Here is a 20,219-nt window from a genome sequence, read left to right on the forward strand (position 1 = left end):
TATATATTTTTTAAAACCGTTCACTCAATCAGATACTTCCTGAAGTATTTAGTGAAATAATTTCGAGCATTTTATAGCATCCCAGTTCATAAACATTGCAGGTATTTTTAAATGTAGGGGGAGTTTTCTGGACTGGAGTGGGCAACAAATGATATGTCACTTTCAAATTCTGTTTAAAGTTGCTGTAAGCAATCATAGAGTCTTGAGATGGTCAAGGGCTGTTGTGTGATTTAGAAGAGCTAAGTGGTCTAGGTTCCAATTTGGATAGGTGGCATCGAGAAGGAAACTTGTCAAGGATGCATATGGAAAAGAATGGCTGTTGCTTTAGCCAGGAGGAATGGTAGCTAAACTAATTTTGCTTTCCTTGGAGATGGTTACTTGGTGTGTTCTGATATTTTCTTCTCCTTTGTACACATAACTTCCAACTGCTGTGTAGCATATTTACACAATGCTCTGTTTCTGAAGTTGTGTAAATTTTTACTTGTTATGACTCAGAAGTTAAATATTTGATTTCTGATTTAAAACCAGGCCACCACTCCATAACTTTTATTCTTGACTCTATTGTTAATTTAGGCCTAGTCTGCATATCCAGGAGATTAAAGTGGTAGGATGGGTTGTTTCACTTCAGACTCCAGCTAATGAGCTGTGTTTTTAATGCTCCCCCATACAAAACTTCAAATTTTAAAAAGCATTTGTCAGAGATGTTCTAGCTTATCCCTTGACGTGTTGTACTATACTTCCACTTACAAAGAATTATTAAAGTAGGGGATTTTTGAAAAATTTAATTGCTCACCTTCAGTTTGAGATGATAAAGTCTATTCTAATCCCCTCTGTTCTTTGCTTCCTCATTACCATCTCAATCTGCTGAGTGTCTACACTAGGCTAAGCAAAGTTCAGATGTATCACACTGTAAAAAGGTCTATAATTTATTGACATCTATTACTACATCCAAATCTGAATTTCAAAGTCTAATGGCAGATGCTTCCTTGAAAACTAAAAGACAAAGCCAATCAGATATCAAAGCAAGTAATTTACTAACTCTGGCAAGCATGTGTATGTAGTATGTTGCTGCATAATTGAACTGAATTACTTATATAGGTGAAATCTTGTAAGAAAAGGGACAGTAATGTTCATTACATTATTTTGTTTGTTCAAAAATTATTTTTAATTTGTAAAAATATGAATCGGAATATTTCTTGCAACAGATTTCAAATTATAAAGTTTCAGCACAGTTACTGACCCTTATTTCCAGTTGTTCTTGTTTAAATGTAGTGATAACAGTCTTAATAATCTTTACACATTGCAGGGTTTGAGGAACAAGCCAAAGAAAACAGGGCATGTCAAGCCAGATCTTATAGATGTTGATCTTGTAAGAGGTAAGGACAGATCTCATCAATATGAAATGTCATTTCTGAGAAGTCCATGAACATGTAGGTTCATTGTCGTATCTTCTGTACAGTTCCATATGGGATCTGTGCATACTCAAGCCAGCAGTGGATGCTCCAAAGCTCCTAGAGGTGTGAGGTGCTCGTCTAGCCTTTTTGCACGTTTTCCCCCCAGGCGCAGGTATAAAAGGCAGGGCGAGCAGCTACCTCTCTCAGTTCTTCTACTGCCACTGAAGGACATGTCTTCTCTCTGCTTCTCAATACCAACCACTACAAATGCAAGTTCAGTCCTTCAATTCCAAGGCATCAAAGGCCCTCTTCAAGAAGTGTTCTCATTGTGGGACAAAGATGACTCAGTTGGATGGGCACGACACATGCCTCCTTTGTCTGGGCAAGGCTATTACACCTTGCGGTGTGTGGTCTGTAAACAATTTATGCCCAAAGCATGCCATGAAAGGGCATTGTGACTTAAAGCGGCTCTTTGGGAGTCAGCCCTGAAGGAGTCTACTGATTCCAGTCCTAATGCTGTGGATAACGGTCCACAGTGCCCAGAATGGGCCTCTTCAGTTCCTCCAGCATGTTCGGCGCCTATCCTCCAGCATATTTGGCACCCAGAAGGACCAGTCGGTTCCATACCTAACCAATGCACACATTGCCCAGAGGCTCTCAACAGCCTCCTTCTTCGGCCTCTGTTCACCCTCTGAAGAGAACTTCCAAACCAAGTTGAAGGATGGTTCCTGTTCCCCAAGGGATCAGTCTAGATCCAATAAATAAGGCTTTTGATGCCATGGCTTCTTGGGTGATGTCAGTCAACTACTCACTTCCTCTACAAGCTTGGGAGTTGATTACCCAGGAGGCTTGGGTGTTGTCCATAATCAACCAAGGCTACTGCCTGGAGTTCAACAACTCTGCCCAACATTCTCCTCTGTCCAACTTTCCACCTTCTCCTGCTTCACTCTTAGGGGAAATGCAGTTATTGCTGAAGAAACAGGCCGTAGAACTGTTTCCATGTGTTTTTACCGATGGACTATTTTCCCAGTCAGGAGGTACCCACCCCATTTTCTAAACAAGTTTATAGTTATAAAAAAGTTTAAAATGTTGTCATTAAAAAATGTTTTACCCCTGCTAAAAAGTCAAGTTTGGTTCATTACTGTCGATTTAAAGGACACATATTTTCAAGTTCCAATAAATGTTCATTAGGGGTGTGTGCTTTGGATCTCCGATTTGGGGTTTTTACCCAAATCATGCCTGATTTGTAAAGCTTTGAGGTTTTGGAATGCTTCGGGCTTTCAAAGCTTCCCAGTGGCTTTTTCATCCGATGGGAGGGGGGAAGAAGGAGTTCCCACTTCCCCCCTCCCATCGGATGAAAAAGCCAGCCTGGAGACTTTCAAAGATGAAAAGCGCTGCTCAGAACTTTGAAAAACTCCATGCCAGCTTTTTCACCCAATGGGAGGGAGGAAGAGGGATCTCCCTCTTCTCCCTCTGAGGCGGAGGACATCTTGGGTGATTCCCTTTGCCCAATCAGGGAGGTAGGAAGTTGATTTTCTTCCTCTTTCCTGTTGGAGCCTGGAACACCACCTTCTCCAGTTCTTTCCTGCCTCCAGGGAGAGCAGTCCTCTCGGCAGATCTCTCTGCCTTTTTTCTCCTCTACTGATCTCAACTCAAACCTATTTCTCATCTTATTCTTTACTATTTTTTTTCCTCTTCAATCTTATTCTTGCCTTTTCTATTTCTCCCCTCTCTTTATCGGTCAGTTTTCTGGCCGAAGACTCCATGGAGTCTAGGGATTCCAAGGGGAGCTTTATGGACACCAAAGAGGAAGTGTCAGCCTTGGCTGCGCTGGCTGAAGAAAGTTCCAACCCCTCCAGTACCGTCCTGCCCGCTGGGCTGGAATGGGATCCTGGCACCTTTCCGGCCTGAGAGCTGAGTATGCTTCCCAAAAAACAACGGAGAACAAAAGCCACGGAAATGGCAGGAAACGGCAGCGGTGCTCGTTCCAAGACCCATAAGGCTACAAAAGACGTGCTTGCCATCCTCCCGCCAGGAGAAAGCATTCCATAGCCTTCCCACATGACTTGGACCCTGCCTCCTGCCGAGAACATCCATGTGAGGGCATGTAATATACCTCGTGACCCCGGGCACCTCCAGCAAGGGGATTTTCTCTCCCTACTGAGACAAACCTTGAGGGAAGAGATTGTAAAATTTTGTCAGCCCATCTCTAGAGCAGAGAGTGAGGAGTCCTCCATTCCTCCCTCTCCTCAGCAAACAACAGCACACAGAGAGCCAGCTGCCCATCAAAGCTGCCCAGAAGTCTGGCCCAGTAAGCTCCAAAGGCAAGGGATGTCCTTGGGAGGGGGAGTTGTCTTCTGATAGCAAGGACAGAGAGGAAGGGGAGTTCCTCTCCGAGAAGGAGGAGGAGGAGGAAGAGGTCTCCATTCTGGAGCAATCTAATAGACTATTCAAAATGGATGACTACCAGTATTTGCTAACCAAAATGCTGGCAGCACTAGAACTTCAAGAAACCACAAAAAGCGGGTAAAAATGTTTCCAGACCCGAAGGGTGTAGGGAATTTTTCCCCAGGGCCAATATCCCAGAAAAGGTATTTCCCTTCCCGGAGTACTTTGAAAAGCAATTGAATGCAGAATGGGCTGCCCCTGCTGCCAACAAACAGTATTCAAATGTAAAAAAACTGTATGCCTTACCTGTTTATGCCAATGAGTTGTTACAGGTACCAAGAATTGACACTCCTGTTACAGCCTTACAGTCCACAGGCCTGCTGGCAGAGGATAGTCAAGGAAACATGAAGAATAACTTAGACAGGAAAGCAGAGACCATTCTCAGATGGGCTTATAAAGTGTCAGCCATGGCAATAAGTCGCTTCCACTGCTTCCATCGTTTCCAGAGTGTCGATGGTCTGGATCCGAAAACTCATACACCTGCCTCCAGTTAACCACAGATGCCTCCTAGAGGAAGCCAATCAGATCCTTAAAGCCAACACTTTTGCGGCAGATGTATCTCTTGATGCCCTAACCTTCTCTTCCAGGGCTATAGCATCCACAGCAGTGGCCAGGAGACTCTTGTGGTTAAGAGCTTGGCCAGCTGAACTCCACTCAGAATTTATTCTTATAGCCTACCCATTCCAAGGCGATAAGCTCTTTTGGAGAAGCTCTGGAAAAGGTCCTCGTGGAAACTTAGACAAGAAGAAGGCCTTACCAAGATCTTTTAAAAGGGCTGACAGATACCCCTTTTTCACGCAGTCCTTTCGTTCCCAACACACCTTACCCAGGTATCATCAGGAAACTAAACATTCTTCCTGGAACTATTCCAGACCAAGCTTCAAGAGGGGATCCTTCGGGTCCAGGTCCAACAAGCACCTGCAGTCCAGAGCTGACAAACAGGATTTCGACTCCAAAGCCCCAAAATACTGACTCGCATCAGGCCTTGGTGGGAGGGAGACTACAGTTGTTCCAGCAAGTGTGGCAAGGGTCCAAAGCAGATGCCTGGTCCCTTGAAGTGGTCTCCAAAGGCTATTCCATCAAGTTCAAAGCCTACCCACCAAACAGATTCCTGAGGTCTCCCCTCCGCAAAAACCGCCAACGAAGACTACCCAGATGACTATTCAACACCTCTTAGACATCATGGCCATAGAAACCGTCCCCCATCGCAAGGTGGGGTTAGGAGTCTATTCCATTTTCTTCACAGTTCCAAAGAAAAACGGAGATTGGAGGGCAATACTGGACTTAAAATTTGTAAACCAGTTGCGCATGAAATCGCTGCATCTCTGAAGCCCTGCACTCAGGGGACTTTCTTCCATCAATAGACCTCACCGAAGCTTATCTGCACGTTCCGATTCTACCAGCACATTGCCGCTTTTTGAGATTCTGCGTAAACGGCCAACACTTCCAATTCAGAGCACTGCCATTCGGTCTGGCTTCAGCACCCAGAGTGTTCTCAAAAGTCCTTCTCAATCCCATCATGGAGCTCAGGGAGAAAGGGATTCACATCCATCCCTACTTGGACGACATCCTTATCAGGGCAGAGTCCAGAGACAAAGCTCTGCAGGACACATGGACAGCAATCTACTTTCTCCAATCTCACAGATTCCTCATGAACATGAAGAAGTGCTCCATCACTCCCTCTCAAAGACTCTCACATCTGGGAATGATAGTGGACCCCAGAAAAGGTCGTCTTTTTCTCCCTTCCAGAGAAGATTCAGAAGACAAAAGATCTGGTAAGATCCATGATCCAGAGCAAATGTACATCTCTCCTGAACCTAGCCAGATTGATGGGGACTCTCGTATCAGATTGCAAAGCCATTCTTTAGGGACGTCTCCACGCCAGGGAGCTACTCGCATTTCTCCATCCATTCCAGCTGCAGAACCTGTCCAAATCAAACATCTAGGTCAGAGTGCCATGGAGAGTCAAGGAAAGCCTCAAGTGGTGGTCTCCAGCAAGGCAAATAATTCCTGAGCCCTCAGAAGATACAACTGTTTATAGATACCAGCTTGACGGGCTGGAGAGCAACCTTAGAGGGACACCCAGTGCAGGGTTTCTGGACTGAGGAGGAATCACATCTTCCCATCAACCTCCTAGAGATGAGGGTGATTTGCCTAGCTCACACTTCTCCAACCTGATTTTGGGGAAGACATCCTAATCCGCACAGACAATATCTCGACCAAGGTGTATATCAACAAGCAAGGGGGCTCCAGGTCTTCCAAGCTTCACAAGGAGGCGATAAAGATCCTCTTGTGGGCGGAATTACACCTGTTCTCCATTCAGGCAGAGCACATCAAGGGAACTGCCAACCTGCAAGCTGACTGGTTGAGCAGACAAGCCAGGAGAGTGGACCCTCTAGTTGGAAGTGTTTCAGCAACTGTCAGCTCAGTTCAGACAACCAATCATGTGTCAGAACTGTGGCTAGATAATGTCCTTACTCCAGACTACCCTCTGCAATCAGACAACAGTCCATTGTTTCCAAAAGGTTTTTACTGAAGAATTAGTTCATTATAGTCCACTAGCCTGAATACAATATTCAGGATGGTACATATGCATTGTTACCAATGACAGGCAAAGCATGAGGTACAAAGTAACAGATCACGGCAGGCCCAACCTCCCCCCACAGTTCTCAAAACAACCCCTTTGAAGTTAGGAAAGCGAAAGTTCTTCAAGGCCGGTTCATGGTGGAACATCGGTAGCCAAAACAATCCTTTTCTGTGAGATAGCTGCCGGGGAACCTTGGCACCTGTGAAGAGAGCACTTAAACACTGAAAGGATTAAAAATGGAGTCGGTTAAGCAAAGGCATACAAGAAAGCATTCTGAACCTGACATCATGGACCTGTTCACTACTCACCAGAACCGTCAAGTGCCAAGGTTCTTCACCAGATACCTCTACCAACAGGCAGAGGGAATAGATGCACTGTCTGCTGCATGGCCAAGAGGCCTACTGTATGCGTTCCCCCCCGATCCCAGTCATTTCGAAGCTACTGAGAAGGATTGCAGACTTAGGCACTGACATGACACTAGTGGCCCCATGGTGGCCAAGGAGACCATGGTTCTCGACCCTTCAGTCAATGTCCTTGGCACATCTTCTTCGCCTCCCTTCCATGCCAGACCTGCTACATCAGGGTCCAGTTCGACACCCCAACCCAGACTGAATGTGTCTGACCGCATGGATATTGAGAGGAACTCCCTATCCATCCTAGGATACCCCTCTCAGGTTGTGCACACAATCCTAGCCTCAAGATAGAAGTCTACGGCCAGAATCTACAACACAGCCTGGAACAAGAGCCAGTTTGGTGTAGTAGTTAAGAGAGCGAGACTCTAATCTGGAGAGCCGGGTTTGATTCCCTACTCCTCCATTTGAGGCCAGCTGGCTGACCTTGGGCTAGTCACAGTTCTCTGGAGCTCTCTCAGCCCCACCCACCTCACAGGGTGTTTTGTTGTGGGGATAATAATGGCATACTTTGTAAACCGCTCTGGGTGGGCATTAAGTTGTCCTTAAGGACGGTATATAAATCAAATGTTGTTGTTGTTATTATTATTAAGGTGGTCAAGGAGAAAGAAAGTGGATTATCTGCACCCTCAACTGGGTTCAATCCTAGCCTTCCTCCAAGACTGCCTGGATTCCAGCCTCAAGCTTGCCACCCTACACAAGCAAATGGCAGCCCTGTCTCACTCAGAGGGCCTCAGCCTTTCTAGACACCCACATATTCATCAATTCTTGAGGGGAGCTACCTTGTTAAGTCCACTGGCAATTCACCGTTTTCCTACCTGGAGACTACATATGGTTCTCTTGGCACTGACCAAACCTCCCATCGGGCCCCTGCAAGAAGTCCTCCTAAAGTGATTGAAGTTAAAAACCATTTTCCTCGTAGCTATCACTTCGGCCAGGAGAATCTCCGAACTCGGAGCACTCTCAATCAAGCCCAGTCTATGCATTTTCCACAGTGATAAGGTGGTTCTACACATGGATCCCACCTTCCTACCTAAGGCCACCTCAACATTCCATAGGAGTCAGGAGATCAATCTCCCATCCTTCTGCCCTAATCCATCACATCCCATGGAAAAGGAATGGCATAATCTTAATGTGAGGAGGGCTCTCAAAACATATCTGACTAGGATGGAAACAGAAAATCGGATTCCCTCTTTATTAACATGGCACCTCCTAATATGGGCAAGAAAATGTCCACACAGACAATTAGTAGGACCATCATATCCTGCATTATAGAGCCTTACAAGTCCTGTAATAAGGAAGTCCCGAACGGAATCACAGCACATTCAGTCAGGAGTGCGGCAACTAATGAAGCTCTTAACAATGCATCTGTGGAGGAGATTTGCTAGGCTGCTACTTGGTCATCCGTTTCCACCTTCATGAGGCATTATAGACTAAACCTGTATGACTTGGCAGATGTGGTGTTCGGAAGGAGAGTACTACAACTCGTGATACAAGATGAGGACCACAACCCACCCTACAGAGAATAACTGCTTTGGGAGCACCCAAGATGTCCCCGGGCTCAGAGGGAGAACGGACCTTTGGACACTTACCAAGAAGGGTCCTTCTCCTCTGAGGACAGGAGGACATCTTGCCCTCCCAGGGTTCCTTGTCTCACTATCCTGAAAAATTCTCTGATCACGTTAACCCTCTCTGTTACTATCTCTCCTTTCCGCCTCGAGTCTATGATCTTTCTCTTTCAGATCAGACAGCCATGTGAAGTATTTTTGACAATCTTCATGCTGAAGTCAGTGAATTTACTGCTGTTTGGAGTCACCCAAACTGGAGAAGGGGGTGTTCCAGGCTCCAACAGGAAAGAGGAAGAAAATCAACTTCCTGGCTCCCTGATTGGGCAAAAGGAATCACCCAAGATGTCCTCCTGTCCTCAGAGGAGAAGGACCCTTCTTGGTGAGTGTCCAGAGGTCCGTCCCGCCTTCCTATTGAAAAGCAATGAAAAGGCGCTGCTTTGAGCTTTGAAAGTTTCCAGGCTGGCTTTTTCATCCCATTGGGTGAAAAAGCCAGTGTGGAGTTTTTCAAAGCTCAGAACAGCGCTTTTCAGTGCTGCTTTGAGCTTTGAAAGTTTCCAGGCCGGCTTTTTCACCTGATGGGAGGGGTGAAAAAGCCATCGGGAAGCCATTTTCACCATTGGGTGAAAAAGCTGGTGGGAAGTCTTGCTTTGATCTTCTGTATGTTCCGAATTTTTATAGAGCATACCGAAGCGGCTGAAATGCCCAAATCCCAAAGCAGCTTGCCGCTTTGGGTTTAGGGGTGTTCTGGATTGTTTTCCTGCTTTGGGTTTACCCGAAGCAGGAAACCTGAATCTTTTTCCAGTGCACACCCCTAATGTTCACTACAGAAAGTTCCTTTGCTTTCAATGTGGCTCCAAGATCTACCAGTACAAGGTTCTTTCTTTCGGTCTCTGCTCCTCGTATCTTTACAAAGATTGGTTCACTAGGCTCAAGAATTGTCTATGCACATCAGCCTCCTAAAGCTCAGGGCAATAAGGTATGCTCTGAAGGCTCTGGATTGCCTTGTGAAAGGCAAAAATGTTCAGATATGCACAGACAATACGACTGCCATGCATTACTTGAACAGATGGGGGCCCAGCTTCCTTGGCTCTCTCCCAGGCATCTTCATTGATATGAGAATTGGCTGTTTAACACTGAGTCACTCTCTTTGCCATACACATAGCAGGCAAGGACAATGTTCTGGCAGATGCACTAAGGTGGTCCAAATCCCAGAACTACGAATGGCCCATCTTCATGAACTTCCTCTGCCCCGTTTTCACAACGACGGGATATCTTACCATAGATCTGTTTACCATAGACCTCAACAGGAGATGTGCTCAATAATGCTCACAGGCAAGAAAGGGGAAGGCCTCTCTTGGGGACACCTTTCAGATCCCTTGGTCGAGCACCCTACTGTATGCATTCCCCCCTCTTCTGCTTGTGATGAGGCAAGATGATGAGGGAAGGCTTCTCGGCAATCATAATTGCCCCTTAGTGGCTGAGGCAAGCCTGGTTTGCTATTCTATTCCAAATGGCATGGGGAGGAATTTACCATTTTCCCCTAACACCACACCTGCTACAGGATGACATGGTTTTCCACTATGACCTCGGCATTCTGAAACTGACAGCCTGGTTCATATCCCCCTTGGACTGAATTTCTTCTCCCCAATCCAGAAGGTTCTGTTGGAAGCTAGGAAACCATCCACCAGGAAGTGATAATTAGCCAAATAGAAAAAAATTTCTCTTTGGGCCACAGGCAACAACCGGAACCCAGTCATTACCATCTGTTTTGTACTATTTGGACAAGATAAAGGATCATGGTTTGGCTAATCCCTCGATTAAAGTCCACCTAGTGGCCAGTTCGGCCTACCATGATGAATAAATGGAAATCCCTTTGCCCAGCCTCAGTGCAAGTCCTTCCTCAGCGGTTTAGCAAACTTATATCCTCCAGCATCCAGGCTGATTCCCTAGTGGAGCCTCTCCTTGGTTCTTGCTTCACTCATGCATAAACCTTTCGAGCCCCTAGCTACCTGCCCCCTTAAGGTAGCTAAAAAGCCTTTCTGGGGGCTGTAGCCTCAGCTAGGAGGATGAGTGCATTGCAAACTCTGAGATAACAAATAAAAAAATATGCCCCCCTTTTATTAAGATATTCGCAGATATGATCCTCCTTTCATTAAGATATGTCCTCTGTTTGAGCCTACACTTTCTGCCATAGGTTGTCTCCTCTTTTCACTTAAATCATGGCAAATAATTATGCAGGTTCTTTTGGATTCTGTACCAATTTATGGGGGAAATATTTCCATTATTTTGACTGGTCTTATCTGAATAAATGCAGGCTTTACATGAAGCTAGAGAACTAATTCCTGGATTTTATGCTACAGTTGCTTTTACTTGGGGACAATTTCCACATGGTATGTTTTCTTCATGAAGGGAAAAAATATTGTCACATAGGAAGAACAAATGTTTTTGCTGAAAGCGTAGCATCCATTATGGTATTCTATGTGAATTTTTTGTAGGAACAAGTCAAAGTATAACTTGTTCCAATATGTTTCAACTGGATATGCAACTGGAAATGGAAAATTCCCATATTATGCAGCTAAATGATTTTGTTTTTCTTTTAGGTTCTGCCTTTGCTAAAGCTAAACCTGAAAGTCCTTGGACTTCTCTGACTCGAAAGGGAATTGTTAGAGTAGTTTTTTTCCCATTCTTCTTCAGGTGGTGGCTACAAGTGACATCACAAGTTATTTTCTTCTGGCTCCTCGTCCTTTATCTTCTTCAAGGTACAACTGAATGGCAACACCAGTCAAATAAATATAATTTGAAAAGCAAAACAAAGCAACAATTCATTCTTCAGAGTTCCAAAGAAGCACTTTCATTATTTTATTTTGAATGTCAGTTACCCAAAAATCAGACTTTGAAGATGTAGTAAGGGCAAAGAAGATAAATTACAGTGACCTGTAAATGGGGGGGGGGCGAACTTAAGAGAAAAGTTAGAAAGAAAATGGGAGTGAGAATTATTGTAAGAAAGGTTTATGGATAGGAATCTGATGATTGTTTATTTTAGCTATTTTCTATTCTTCATTTCCAAAGTTTAAGGCAACTTACTGCAATACAATACGTATCGAATATTATGAGCAACATTGTTTGACGTAATGTAGTAAATACTGCCTTAACTCTACTCATACTCAACCTAATACTCTTATAGAATGCAATAATATCTGCAACTTAATGTTTGCTTTGAAATTCTTCATTATATTAAGCACTGGAATAAGTCAGTTATGCTAAACTTACTTCTTTGATTAGAGAAAAGACAGTAACTACATTTATTGCTGACTGGAAACCCTTTATAGACTTTCTGCATGAAACAGAAATGAATTGATGGTCTGTGGTTATGACAATTAAGAAAAAAAGAGCTTTTCTTTGTAACCGTAGAGTAAAGGGTCCTTTCCAGCCTTCAGCCAGCCATGGGGGAGGGGGCTCTCCCCACGGGCCAGCTGGCATTTAAAGGGCCCTTTCCCTGCCACTTGCACAGCAGGGAAAAGGCCATTTCTGGCCTTCAGCTGGCCCATGGGGCTGGGGGATCTCTGCACGAACCAGCTGGCATTTAAAGGGTCCTTTCCCTGCCACTCAAGTAGCAAGAAAAGGGCCCTTTTGGCACTTCAGTGGCCCATGGGGCAGATCCTCCTGCAGACCAGCTGGCTTGTAAAGGGCCCTTTCCCTGCCACTCCAGCTGCTGCTGCTTATTTCACCCGATGGGAGGGGGAGGAGGAAATCCCCTCGTCTGTCTCCCATCGGATGAAATAAGTGATGGGGCGGGAAGTTTCAGTGTGCTCTGAATCTTTACAGAGCATACCGAAGCAGGGCAATAAGCTTGCTGCTTCGGAAATTGCTTATTTCCAACTCTTCTCCAGTTCGGAAATTCCAAAGCGGGAAAACCGAATCTTTCCATCCATGCACACCCTGAATCATTAGTTCCTTTAAAAGTGGTAACTTGCCTAGAAATATTCTGTACACAGATTCATGCAAGTGTTGGACAAAGGCTGTGCAAGTCATATTATGTAGTGATTGCTGTAATGATTTTTTAAAAAGACACCTTCATCTGTCTTCTGTGATTGAAAAATCTGAAGGCTGGTTCTAGCTATGTGAATTGTAGGAAGGCACTTAAATTTCAATAAAATACAATGTTATTCATATTATATATTTATATAGTTTATATTTTGTGAGCTCTGTAAAATATATTGCTAAGAGGAGACAGTTTATTTATGCAAATAGTTCATGATCTAATCAAAATTAAGCCCTTTATGATCCATTGATTCCAATGAGATAGTTCAGTGCTTAACAGTTCCATCCTATAACATGAAGTCAGACTGAAGTAACCCTGCATATAGTAGCACTATAAATCAATGTCATCAAAATAAAAAATGCTTAACTTTGGCTGGATCCTGCCCACTATGACAAAAAAATTAATGATGTCCAATAGAATATTCTTTAAATGGCGAATGTTTGTGTCATTTTTAAAATTATGGATGTTTGTGCTGATTTGATACTTAGCTCTTTTTATTTCTTCTTTTTATTCCTTTCAAAAGTTGCTGCAGTAGTATTGTTCTATACTATAGAAGGCCCCCATAATATACCTCTGACTGAAGTAATAGGGCCAGTATGGCTCATGTTGCTTCTTGGAACTGTGCATTGCCAGATTGTTTCAACAAGAACACCCAAGCCAGCTCCAAGTATGGGAGGGAGAAGGCGAAGGTACAGTTTATATTCAGATTTTGGGGCTTTAATTCTTTTGCTTATTTCAGAATCTAAAAATCTTAATTATTTTAAAGGCATAGGTTAAAATCTAGAATTAATGCATTTTAAAAGATTGGATGCTGTTGATGTTTTTACTTAACTCTAAAATTCTTTTTCTTTGTCTTTGATTTCCTATGAGATTTAATTGTAGTCCCTAAACATTTGAGCAGTTATTCTATAACTATTGTTATGGGATGGGACTGAATGGCACACATTACAGATAAGTATCTTTTAGGGTGTGGCAATGAACACTGAACATTTAAGCGCTTAAATGATTAGTCGGAAGCATTACTTGCATAATGGGGAAGGAATTTACATTGTGCTTGTCTTTTTGTTCCTCTGGGCAAACAATGCCTATTGTACAAATGAAATAACATTTTAACTTCTCTTGTGTGTTGTTAAGCCAAAAGTGATGGTTGGATTGAAAGCGCACGTTTGCATGATTATAAGAACACTGACCATGTTGTAGTGCTAGTGAAATACACTTACAAGATACCTTCCACTTTTAATCTCTTCTGATGAAGGAAATTAAGGAAAGCAGCACATTTGGAAGTACATAGGGAAGGAGATGGCTCTAGTACCACAGATAACACACAGGAAGGAACAATGCAGACCTACGGTACAAGCACCTCTTACAGTATTGGCGTTTTCTTCAGAGATATCTGGCATGCCGCTTTCTTTTTATCAGGGTTTGTATTTATTCAAGACTATGTTTGTCTTAAAGATGCACTATCCCTTTTCTGACCAAGTAAACATCTATACTTCCAACTTTCTGTGCATCCAGCTAAGCGCACCTAATCTCTCTGATTTATAGCTGTGTTTACTGGAGCCTTATCAACATAAAGCCTTTGTCATTTGTGCTCCTTACATTGGCACATAACTGCATCTTTCTTTTTAAAAAAACCAAGTAGTAGATGAATGAAAACTGGACTTAAAAGAGAAATTACAGACAACAAATACAGAAGGTTAAAACAATCTCTAAATCTTCTAAAGTTTCTTGTTGTATAGTGTTGCTTTTTCAGAGACTGCTTTTTGCTGTTATAATATTTGCAGTTCATTATTTTATTTATTTATTTATTTATATTCAATTTATATTCCGCCCTCCCCACATCAGCAGGCTCAGGGCAGTCTTCGGCCTTTACAGATTCAAAACTCACTTTTAATCTCAGCCTGTAATATAAAGTTTGATTTTGTTTCTAGAAGTGTGTTTGGTGGTTTGTAGTGCCTCAGTTTTGAGGGAGATATGCTCAATATGATTTAAGTATGTCATCTCTCTTTTCAACTATACTTCCTAATCAAGAGTCTAATAGTAGACCTGCTCTTCAAATTGTTAATTACCTGGACAGAGAGATTTCACTCAGTTTTTACAAATGGTGAACAATATTACTTATGTAGCCTAAAGTTGATTGTTCGGTTGATATGGTTACAGATATGTCCCATCCATTGAAGACGTATGTGATAGTGAACTGAAATAAACCCAATTTGCCAAGGAAAATAATTGTTCACTTTTTGTACTATATATCTGACTAACCAATGATCATTAACAGCTTACAATTTTAGTTCAGAAATTTCAAGCAACGTCTAAAAGTCTTACTTTTCTCCTTGTATTAAAAAAAATCAGGAAAAGGGATAGTGCTGTTTACCATGTGTACCTTTTATATGTTTAGCATTGTTATGCTAAAGTGTCATAACTGTGCTGTTTGGTTGATTATGTTGTTTCCTAAAAGCTAAACTTGTGTTCTGTAATCATGATGTGTTGCTTCTGGCCAGCATGTTAAGCACTTGAGGTTCATGGTGGTCCCTATGTCTTCAGTTTACATAAATTAAAGACATTTTGACTTTGGAGCACATTCGTGTGGATGACTTCCATGCAAAGGTGACACTCCTGGAGGGATTTTAATTGAACTTGTAGAGTCTGTTGTTCACCTTAATGGAGGAAGCGCAAAGCAAGAACTTACCCTTTGCTTTTGTCAGGTGTTTTACAAAATATTACCCCCACTTTTTAACAAATTATATACATGGCACAACTTATGTCACTTGGATTTACACACCCCTCTGTATTTCATATAATAAACGTATATCAACCCTTCAAAACCTCTTGAGAAGATTTCCTTTAGCTTTTTTATTTTACATAGATGTTTGATATGGCTTGCTTTTTAAAAATGTGCTGGGAAAGATATTGGGGTGCAATATAAAGTGAGATGAACAGTGTTTGCAAGCACCATAATCGAGCATGTATCATGCTGTATCATGACCAAACACTTCTTAAGTTATCAGCTGAGCATCAGTGACTTAAAGTTAACTCTTCCCAAAGTCAAAAACACTTTAACTGAGTGCCAAGGGCCGTAAGTTGATTATTTTTCTTTTCCTTCATCAGAAAGGTCTGCAGCAGTAGAAAATGGTAGTTGTGAAGCTTCATGCAATTGCTCTTCTGCCTTTCTAGTACAACTGCTATGCAAAAAGTACTGCTTCTGGCGTTGCTGTAGGTGGGAAACAAATGAGAGTTGTTTTGATATATATTTACCCTTCTGCATCTGCGCAAGTGTTGCCAACAATCTTCAGATATTTGCCTTAGTGATTCATGGCACCAGAATTATTTTCAAATATTTTAAAATTTGGGGCCTCTCCAAAATAAACCACCATTTTTATATATGTATCTTAAACCATAAATATGCAGATGTGAGCATATTTGGTGCTCATCAGTGCTTTTGACCATCAGTTCATCTGCTAATGAACAAAATAAAAATTATTTTTCTTCAAAGTGCTAACAATTACAATAAATACATATGCCAAGTTTTGATAGCTGTGCACTAGAGCTCAATATTGTGTGTTTTCCAGGCCAGTTAAAAGCGCTGGCAGTGTTTGTATGTGCATGGACATGTACACACACTGTACAAATTGAGATCATACAGAGACACCTGCCGCTCTTTTTGAATGGTGGGAAATGAATGTGGAATATTCTCATGAGAATGAAAAAGCTTCTCCATACATTGCAATTCTAGAGTCTTCACAATAACCTCTGTAATATGGTTCTGATAGCAATCCAGTCCATAGTTAATTAGGGAGTTTTCAACCCATTTTGCACAGTAGTACACAGGGCTTCTATTCAGAAGAAAGCCAAGTTATACTGGCATGCGTACGATCATGGCTGTACTTTGGGGAACTCTATGCTTTGTGGCCAAGATGATACGTAACTTTCCACTTCCTGTTTAGAAGTTTTCGTAATTTGTTGGATAAACTTGTCTCCTATGCTTTTCCATTTGTTGGTGCATCTTTCTAATTCACAGATCAAGCGGTGAACAAACTGCGGATGCACATTCATTGCATTGGCTTAATTTGTTGTCAGTTTTGAGTAACATCACTTGGGATAGTCTTTGGGTAGATCCAGAGCTTCTTTCAGTAGCACAAATTTCAGAGTCGCAATGCTCCTCTACCTTCTCTGATTCCCTTGTGGGAGCTGGTGCAGCTTAACATGCATGTCTTAAAGAAACTGTAATAGTCTGTAGCGACCTCAGTTTCACCCAGATTTGACTGTTCTTTTTTCAAAAGCATCCAGAGATTTCAAGCAGTTATGGTAGTGCGCTTTTAAAAAATGAACTCCCATATCTCACTTTCTGTCTAGGCATATGAGCTAAACAGGATAAAGTTCTCTCTTCTGAGCTGCAGAAGGCAGTATTTAAAAATTGGTTGCCCAATTGACTGCCCTCAACTCCCAGTTTGTTTACTTCCTGAAGAAGACACACCGGGTCCTTTCCTGTGAAGGATATTATGTGACATCAGCTAGGCCCATTCTTCCTATTCTCTTTCCTCTTGGTTCCTTTCAGGTACATCCAAACACAAAAGAAGGAAACTTCCTAAATGTGCATCAACAAAAGAGCCCAAGCTCAAGGAAGTATAGCAAGGAGTGATAATAACACACCTTCCCTTTCCAATTAAGTAATGGATTTTATAAGTGAAGTCCTTAACATGGAATATTCGATCACTCAAGTTATTAAGCCAACAAAAGTTCCCGTCACAAAATACAAAATATTGACAAACTGAAGACGGAGGTTTGGATACGGTTTATTGTGAAGAAATGTATTGCAAATATTTGTATTTGTATTACAGATATTTTGTAAGAGGAATGCCTTGGAGTAAAAATCAATGTGGTTATTTGTAGAAATAGTGGCCAGAAGAAGATAATCTTCGAATCGAGCAGAAAGAGACAAGGCTGGTGAAGCTCATAGCCATTCTCTTGAAACCAACGCCGGAGTTCTTCCCAACTGCAGGGGAGCAAGCGGCGTTCATTAACCCATTGTGGTTTTGACTGTATATGCTCCGTGCAGGGCAACCCTGAAGAAATGGAAAAATGAAATGTAATCACATGTAATGAAAGTTTGAATGTATTTTGTGACGGGAACTTTTGTGGCTTAATAACTTGAGTGATCGAATATTCCATGTTAAGGACTTCACTTATAAAATCCATTACTTAATTGGAAAGGGAAGGTGTGTTATTATCACTCCTTGCTATACTTCCTTGAGCTTGGGCTCTTTTGTTGATGCTCCTTTCAGGTACATGACAAAAGAAAGTAAGCAGACAAGGTATCTGAAGGAAAGGTTCCAGCCTCCAGTTTCCATTCTTAGGAGCCGAGTTGACAAGACCTTCAGCAGCAAGGTCAAAGGATGGTGGAGGCAAGGAGCATTGCCTGCCTTTCCAAGAACCCGCTGGGCAGCAATGCTGCTGGTGCTGCCACCTTCAGAAACTGAGGAGAGGGGTTCTCCTGTTCCTGATGTGAGCCCATTAAACTGTCGTGTGTTCTTCTAAAATTTCTGCCATGCTTCCTAATCCATAATGGGGCTCTTGTGGCAGCATATTCATGACTAAATATACAGGATCTATTCAACAACTTAAATCAAGCTAAATAAATATAATACGAACAAATTGAACTTACTTAGCTAGTAGTACTACATTCACTGTTTAAGAGTTATTGCATATTTGTTTTGCATAGCAATTGTTACTTTTCTCCCTCTGTCTTTTTTGGTATCATTTTTTTACTCTTGGTTTCAGCATATATTCCTTAGGCTTTTTTAAAAAAATGGTTCTTGTAGTTTCCAAGAATTTTGCTCATGAAGTTGGGAAGATACTGCTTCCCATACTGTACAATAGTAGAAGGTGTGAGATTCCCCCAAATTACTTGAACTATCATATGTGAAGGATGAATGTGTGTGAATTGTCTAAAATGGCAGTAACTGGCAGTGTTTAAATTGTTTTTATTTCAGCCTATTTTTAAAAAAAATTAAATGTCCTTCCTGGGTTTCCTCTGCCCAGTTTCTTTAATTTTACAGCTCGGAGTAATTTTCATCTATCTGTTAATCTTTTTCTACTAAGGGCCATATTACATTGCTGCTGTTAAAATGTCTTACTAAATAATATTGAAGAGAAGCAAGGAAACCGTGACCACAGGATTTTAAAAGTCCTCTTGCAAGGGAACCATGTGTTCATTATTACTTAGATGATCTGAGGGGGCAGGGTGAAAGACGTGCCAAGCTTTTATGGTCATGACCAAAATTATGCCTGCAGGACATGCAGCTGATGGAAAATAGTTTTTGTATATCCTGAGTCAATCAAACACAAGTTGCTTTCACAATGTTTGCAGACTAAAATTTAAGAACAGTTTGCGTGTCAAATGTAAAATTTTGAATGCATATTGCTGTGTTTCTGTGGCGTACCATTTGGAGAGGGGAAGGAATTAATGAACAACTAGTAACTTGGTGTGTATGTGAACTGTAGATCAAAGAAAGCAAAGAATTCAATAGATAAGTCAACAGAGACTGACAACGGGTACGTCTCCCTTGATGGAAAGAAGACTGGTAAAAACTGTGAAGATGGCTTACAATCCCATGAGACTCACTCAGAAGTTATTAGATCAGAAGAGAAATGCTGGAGCACAGGAGCAGTCAGAAATACATATAATAATTCTAGTCATCATAAAGTAAGTGATTTTTTTTCCTTCTAGAATGCTTTTGATGGTTTATTATCACCATCTGCAGATAAGGATCCATGATGACTTGTCATGCTGAAGCAGACCAAAAATCCATCTAGACCAATATTCAGTCTCTTATAATGGAACTCTATACAGTCTTTTAGTTTTGTACAGCTAAGCACTGGTTTAAAACATTCTGTCGACTAGTCTTTATAACTATTTTGTTATCACAACAAATTTACAGATCCTTTCAGATTGTTTCTGTAACATTATAACCTTCCTGGAGATCTATAGCCTAAACATTTGGTGGAAATGGAAAATCCAAATTGCTTCTGGTTGTTAAAAATTCTTGGCTGGATGGCAAATATTTTTATTTGCCTCGTTTATACATCTCCTTGTTCCCCAATGAGGATCCACAGCAGCTGACATCATTCCCTTTCATTTTATCTTTACAGAAACCCTGCAAGATAGGTTAGGCTGAGAATGTGTTAGGCTGGATGACCTTCGGTCAGTAACCCAAGGTCATCCAGCAAGCTTCCATGGCAGAGTGAGGATTTGTTCCTGAGTCTCCCAAATACTAGTCCAACTCTAACCACTACTCCATGCTAGTTCTTACTTAAAAGAATGATGCTCAAGGCCAGTGTCCACAGTTGCTCTTTTTTGTCTTAGCCATTCTTAAGCTATCAAATTTTGTCTAGTACATTTTTGTCTCCTCATTCTCCTCAGGAATTCCTCCATTCCAGCCACATTCTATCTAGTGCATACTTCCCCCTTCCCCATTTTATCCTTTCAACAACTTTGTGGATGTAGGGTAGGTTGAGAGCTCATGACTGGCCCAAGGCTACCCAGGAAGCTTCATAACTGAGTGAAGATTTAAACTTGGATTTCCTGGATCCTAGTCTGACACTCTAATCTCTACACAACACATTGATCTTTTCATTAAATGACACGAATTCTTTATTACCATTAGTTTCTTTGTCATGAAGGATTGTGTTCTTGTTTAACTAATAATAATAATAACATTCGATTTATATACTGCCCTTCAGGACAACTTAATGCCCACTCAGAGCGGTTTA

The 20,219-nt window shown here is 41.9% G+C and overlaps 1 protein-coding gene across 3 annotated transcripts in view; it reads left to right on the top strand.

Annotated features, from left to right (window-relative positions):
* PHTF2 (putative homeodomain transcription factor 2) overlaps nucleotides 1-20,219 on the top strand; it is a 138,114-nt gene that overhangs the window by 78,571 nt on the left and 39,324 nt on the right. For 2 of the 3 annotated variants that reach the window (XM_054988452.1, XM_054988454.1), the window contains exons 4-8: nucleotides 1,307-1,376; nucleotides 11,008-11,166; nucleotides 12,973-13,138; nucleotides 13,705-13,869; nucleotides 18,951-19,152. The exons of the other annotated variant lie outside the window; for it this stretch is intronic. In XM_054988452.1, the coding sequence (XP_054844427.1) occupies nucleotides 1,307-1,376; nucleotides 11,008-11,166; nucleotides 12,973-13,138; nucleotides 13,705-13,869; nucleotides 18,951-19,152 (762 nt within the window). The remainder of the gene's footprint in view (nucleotides 1-1,306; nucleotides 1,377-11,007; nucleotides 11,167-12,972; nucleotides 13,139-13,704; nucleotides 13,870-18,950; nucleotides 19,153-20,219) is intronic. 3 annotated transcript variants of the gene reach the window in all.

The sequence above is a fragment of the Eublepharis macularius genome, chromosome 9, assembly GCF_028583425.1.
Source record: "Eublepharis macularius isolate TG4126 chromosome 9, MPM_Emac_v1.0, whole genome shotgun sequence".
NCBI classification, from domain to species: Eukaryota; Metazoa; Chordata; class Lepidosauria; order Squamata; family Eublepharidae; genus Eublepharis; species Eublepharis macularius.